The sequence below is a fragment of the Parasteatoda tepidariorum genome, chromosome 6 (assembly GCF_043381705.1).
Source record: "Parasteatoda tepidariorum isolate YZ-2023 chromosome 6, CAS_Ptep_4.0, whole genome shotgun sequence".
NCBI lineage: Eukaryota > Metazoa > Arthropoda > Arachnida > Araneae > Theridiidae > Parasteatoda > Parasteatoda tepidariorum.
In genome coordinates, this window is record NC_092209.1 from 6,372,639 (window position 1) to 6,378,638 (window position 6,000).

The 6,000-nt window shown below is 28.1% G+C and overlaps 2 protein-coding genes across 8 annotated transcripts in view; one reads left to right on the plus strand and one right to left on the minus strand.

The window, feature by feature from the left end:
- Nucleotides 1-6,000, minus strand: part of LOC107439260 (coiled-coil domain-containing protein 92) — an 879,443-nt gene that overhangs the window by 679,040 nt on the left and 194,403 nt on the right. The window lies entirely within an intron of this gene.
- LOC107447912 (transmembrane and coiled-coil domains protein 2) overlaps nt 1-6,000 on the plus strand; it is a 28,302-nt gene that overhangs the window by 9,410 nt on the left and 12,892 nt on the right. For all 3 annotated transcript variants that reach the window (XM_016062960.3, XM_071181951.1, XM_043052411.2), the window contains 4 exons: nt 1,476-1,541; nt 1,622-1,704; nt 3,716-3,785; nt 4,850-5,087. In XM_016062960.3, coding sequence (XP_015918446.2) covers nt 1,476-1,541; nt 1,622-1,704; nt 3,716-3,785; nt 4,850-5,087 — 457 coding nt within the window. The remainder of the gene's footprint in view (nt 1-1,475; nt 1,542-1,621; nt 1,705-3,715; nt 3,786-4,849; nt 5,088-6,000) is intronic.

The following is a 6,000-nucleotide window of genomic DNA, read 5'->3' on the forward strand; positions in this document are numbered from 1 at the left end:
AAAATTGTAGTCAAGTTAATAATGTGTTTAAACTTACTTTTCTATGCAGCTGAAGTAATTCTAAAAATGAAAAGAAGAAATATGCTGTATCTGAACAATATCCTACTATGAATTATTTTATATTTCAATTAACTGCATCAGTGAAAAGAAAAATAAGCATTCTTTTCCAAATGTAATTATGCATTCTTAAGTGAAAAAGATTACTAAGTATAGGGCAAAATTAGATAATTTTGTTATATTTTTAACAGTCACCACTTATACAAGAACCTATGGCCACTTTTTCAAAAACTATTTTTATTATTAATGTAAATAAATTCTCGAAATATGATAAACATTATAAGTTTATTTCTAAAATGAAGAGAAGTTTAAGAAATTAGTTTTAAAGTAAAATAATTTTTAGAATATTATTAAATATTCATCATGCCATATTTATCTGACAAAAGACAATAAAACTCATGTAGAGCTAATTTTCGACAAAAGTGGCTTATATTACTAGTATGTCTTTACTAGCTTAGTTACCACCACTTTTTTTGTCAAAAACGTTTATATTATTAATTTAAGGCATTTCTCCAAATATGGTTAACATGGTAAGATTTGTTTCTAAGATAAAGAAAAAAACATAAGGAATCAGTGTGAAATGAACTAATTTTTAGAATATTGTAGAATATTCATAATAATTCCATATTAATTAAACAAAATTATAATAAGGATTCACATGGGGTACATTTTCGACAAAAAGTTACGATTAGTTGACAATTCCTTTAAAGCCAATTATTATATTTACTTGTCATATAAATATAGGTTACTGTGACCCCATTTGTTTTAGCTATTATATCTTACGTTTTTAAATTTTATTTATTTATTTTTTCATCAGGCGTAGTTTAAAGCACCATTGACATTTTTATTTTATCTTGAGCATATGTGTTTGATTTTTCTTCAATCTTTAGTTTGTCTTAAGTATCATCACATAAATTCGAATAACGAATCAATTTAGTGTATATTTTGAAAATATAAGTTTATGGGGTTATTTTCATTGTATAATTCTAATAATTTGAATTAAAGAATAGTATAAGTAGATTTTTCATTAATAAAATATTTCTTGAATTATATCATTTTTTTCTACTTTTAGTTTGTTTAAACATTATGAGAGCAATTCTAAACCAAATAACTAATTAAATTAGTACATAATTTGAAAATTAATGGTATATAATATAAATAATTGGAATTAAATAATAACATAAATAGAAAAAATATATTTAAATTTCCCCCCTCTTTATGGTTGTTTAATTTTAATTGAGTTTGTGTAACTATTTATTTAGATTAATTTTATTTTATTCCGGCAATAAATGAATAAACAAAGTACAGCTTTGTACAATCTAAATATGTTTTTAAAATTTATGACATTGAAAACCAATTTTGTATATGATTAAGATACATTTCTTCAATCACTAAAATAAAATTTAAAACTCTTGTAGAGGAGTTGTTGGAAATATTAAGGGTGGACTATCAGGTTTGACTCAAGCTACACATAGTGCTGCAGAGTAAGTTTTTTCACTTTCTTATATTACATTTATTTAAATATTTGATGCTATAAATTGTTGATTATTTTATTTTAACTTAGAACTGTCATGTCTAAGCCTAGAGAGTTTGCCCATTTGATTAAAAACCGATTTGGAAGTGCTGACAATATTAGTTCCTTAGAAAGTAAGTCATTCGTTAAGTTCTCAATCCTCAAATAAAACAGTGAAACCTCTCGGAAGCGACCACTCTTCATTCCCCAGTAAAATGGTAGTTGATGGATGTTGGTCATTTTTAGAGGTTACCTCCGTTGACTTCAAAATAGTAAGCGAAGGTTCATGATTTTTCTCAAATGGTTTTAATTTTAGTAAGTGTCATTTTCTTGGGGTGGAAATGCCTCTTCTGTTGGCGTCTTGTAAAGACGGATAGAGGATGAAGTGTAATGTCTATAAAAATGATCCTGACAGATATAATTATGCGTAAAATCAAATTTACAAATTATGAATGATAAAACTATTTCAAATAAAAAAATTATGTTTTTTTGTTTAAGTTTGCATTTGATTTTATATCATTAAAATTAATTAGCTTTTAAAAGATGAGAAGAGGTTTGTTTGTTTGAGATGCTTGTTTTTTCTAAAAATAACTTTCCTTTTCTAATTTAACTTTCAACTCTAAAATTAATTCATTAATAGCATCGTCCTTAGTGCACACTGACTGCAGCATGAGGTTGTATCATCAAAAGGAGCTCTCTAAATAAGAGCCTTATGCAAATATTTTGATCTACTTATCTACTTATTTATTTTGTTTTGATTTTTTTTGTGTTTCCTTATTTGAACCTTTTCCGCCAGATATTTGCCCTGTGACTGTGAGAGATTTTAATTATCTTTCCTAAAGGTTTTCTTCAACACGGTCTAAGGGAAAAATTCAGGGCCTCCCAAAAGTGGTCGCTTGCCGTATAGAGGTGGTTTTTCCTGAAATTTTCACTGTCTTTCTATTAATTGATTTTTAACTATCATTCCTTTTACTTGATAAGCTTTATGACCATTTCTGTTTAAACTGTTTTAAGAAAGGTTTGATTAGGATTTTTTTTTATGTCTTTCAAGTATCTACTCATTGAAGTTTATTATTTTTTCTTTTAATATTTAGTATTAGTGGAGCTGTATTTTCATATTTTTTTGTTTATGAATAGGCTTTAGTGTTATTATCTTGTTATATTTACATATTACATTTTTTGTTGTTTTAAACACAGCATTCTAGACATCATAAGAAAATATTAGACCCTAAACTTATTATTTTAAAGAATTCTGCAGCCCAAGAATTGGACTACTTTAAACCGTTTGGTTACTTAATTGTAAGGCTTTTTTTGAAAAAGGCATTATTACATATGAGTTTCATGTAAATACTGTGAGGTAATGGTAAGTTACAACAGAATTGCATTTTAAAAGACTTGGAAGAAAATCTTGCATATGCTCTTAATCATTAATATTTTAAGTATTTTTGCTAGTGCATTGGGATTACATTCAAAACCTACAAACTAAACCTTAAATAAAGTAGACTTTTAAAGTTACAGTACACACTCAATATCGCGAACTTCGATATCTTGAAAAACTTGTTATGACGAAAAAATAGTTTTCTCCTTGGCATTTTATATCCACCTAATGCTAATTTGATTTTTTATGTCGAATCTTTTTTGAAATAGAAATTGAATTTTTGCTGAAAAATCACGATGTAAGTTTATTGTAAACCATTCTTTTCTGTTTAATGCATAATAGTTTTTGTCTTACTTTTAAAAATAAAATTATCATTGTTGTATTTAGACTTACAGTCAACTATCATTTCATGCATATTTAATAGTAGTTATTTTTATGTTTTATGGCTCTACTTTTTAGAGTAATATTTTAGAACATATTTTTCTACTTTTCAGAACATATTTAGTTCTGAACTTGTTTTCTCGAAAACTCTCTTTCCCGAAATTTTTTTAACATTCGTTTAACTTTGTGGCTTCAACAGTCTACTGTATTTATAAATTTGGATGATAAAGTAAAATTTCAAATTAAAAGTTTAAAAAAAATAATAATTGTATAATGAATCGCTTTTCTGTAATAAGCTGTTTGTATTTAACTTTGTTCTTCACTCACTTTCATGTTATTCAAATGTGTTTACCCAAACTATATGTTCCTGTTTTTTCTCACTTCAGAAATTCCCCAAGAAGGGCCTGATTCTCAACAACGAAATATTCATGGTAGTGCAACTTTTACGCATTGCAGGTATACAATATTTTAAAAAAAATCTTATTCTAAACATAATTTAAATCACAATTTAAATCACTTGATTTTAAAGAAAAATTCATTGATTTATAAAAACTTTAATTATATTTTAGAAAAGTCATTGATTTAAACAAATTGAATTTTTTAAAAACATCTTTAAGCAGTTGAAAATAATTTTCTACAATATTATTTAAGTTGTATATGTTGTTCATAGCTGCTGACTCTACTGGATTTTTCAGTAGACTACTGTATTTTGCCATCATGTATTTTGTACATCATAAGATTCATTAAGGTCCAAAAGATAAAATGGGCAGGCCACTTAGTAAGAATGGAAGAAGACCGTATTGTGAAAAAGATTTTTGATGCCCGGCCGACAGGAACACGTAGAAGAGGCAGGCCAAATCACAGATGGCTAGATACCCTGGAGAAAGATTTATCTATATTAAAAATAAAGAATTGGAAGTCCATTGCCAAAAGAAGGACAGCTTGGAAAAAACTACTGGAGAAGGCTAAGGCCCATCCTGGGCTGTCGAGCCAGTGAGGAAGGAAGGACTGTATTTTGCCAGTTTCTCCTGGTCTACTGGTTTAATAAAAATTCTCCTGGTTTTTGTACATTTTTGAAAATTCCCTAAAATTGAGTAAGTTTCCTAAAAAATTCCCTATCACAATAGAATTTTTGCACAGATTGCTGCTTTCTTGAATATTTAAATAAGTATTACTAATACATAAAGAGGTGAGCCTCATTTATAAAAATAAAAAATTGGTATCTATACTATCAAGTTCATTTAATGTCAATTATGACTGGAAAAAATTGCAATTTTTCTATTTTGATGACTATAAAAACTCCTAAAACACCCTATATGTATAATATTAGTACATTATAAAATTACATGGTTATATCTACTGGATTTTTTTCTTATACATGTTGGCAGCTATGATTGTTGTATATTCTAGTTAAGTTCTTGTTATTTAGAATTGTACACTCACTCGAATTTATAAGCCTTGTGGCATTTTAGTGTTTTTTCTAAAGAAATTTTAAACACTGCTTAATTTTGTTATTGTAGTATCAAATATGGATCAGATGACGAGAGCTCCAGTTTCACCTCAGGCTCTGGCCATTTAGCTGGTGCTGGTGTCGTCCCAAGCCCTAGACATCAGCCTCTACTCCAAAGGTCGCCTCCTGAACATTCTTCCACCCCTACGGTCACACCTCTTGTGTCTGATCTAGAGCCTATCTTGCAAGAGCTCCGTGAACGACGCGAAGAATATCAACGTTTGGTGGAAGAAATTGAAGCTTTGAAAGTAATTTTTTTTTAAAATCAAATTGTCAGTGTCATAATTGTCTTATAACATTTTATGAAATTAAAAACTTGATGTCACTAAGTTTTTTAATTTCTTCCTATTTTTTCAGTTTTTCCACTTGCTTAGAATATTTCTTACTTTGAGTACTTTTGTGATTTATTGGTTAATAATTTAACTCTAAAACTTTTCCGTAATAATTTTATTTTATCTTTAAAAAGCGTAGTGTAGTAAAAACTGATTTTTTTTCCTATTTTCAGAATACCAAGTGTTTTTATATAGCATTGATAAATTTGTGTTCTTGAAATTTGTTTTTATGAAGATGGAGTATGTATGTTATAAAACAAACCAAAAGAAACGAAGAAAAACATTTCTGAAATTAAAAGAAAAAGTCTTGATTGTATTTTGTTGAATCAAAAGTTAATATTAAAAACATGCTCAGCTAAAATAAGTTTTTTCTCTCTCCATTACTTGTGTTGCAAATATGTAGGGAATTCAGATTTATGCTATACCTGCTGACTTGATCCAATTTATCAGAACAGTTTTGTTTGAATTTTTAGAATGGTAGTAAATGTCATAGCTTTACATTTTATTATTGATTTAATAAGATTTTAAATAAGACGAGAGTACTAATAGATGAGATAATAAGATGGGACTCATTTGTCACATTTCAAAATGAAATGAAAAATTTTAATGAAACTAGGAGGCTTCGCCCCCTGCTCGCTGGTGCTCGCCAACCCCCGGAACTGCTTTCGCAGTTCATTTCGGATTGCTTCGCAATCCGATGCTCGCTCATTGGATACGTTCTTAACGTCTAGCTTTTGTATACTTTTTTGAACACTGAAGTTCCGAAAACTTTTCACTGTAGAAAATTCTAAACCTGTGCATTTCAATATTAATTTGAAATTGCAAACAG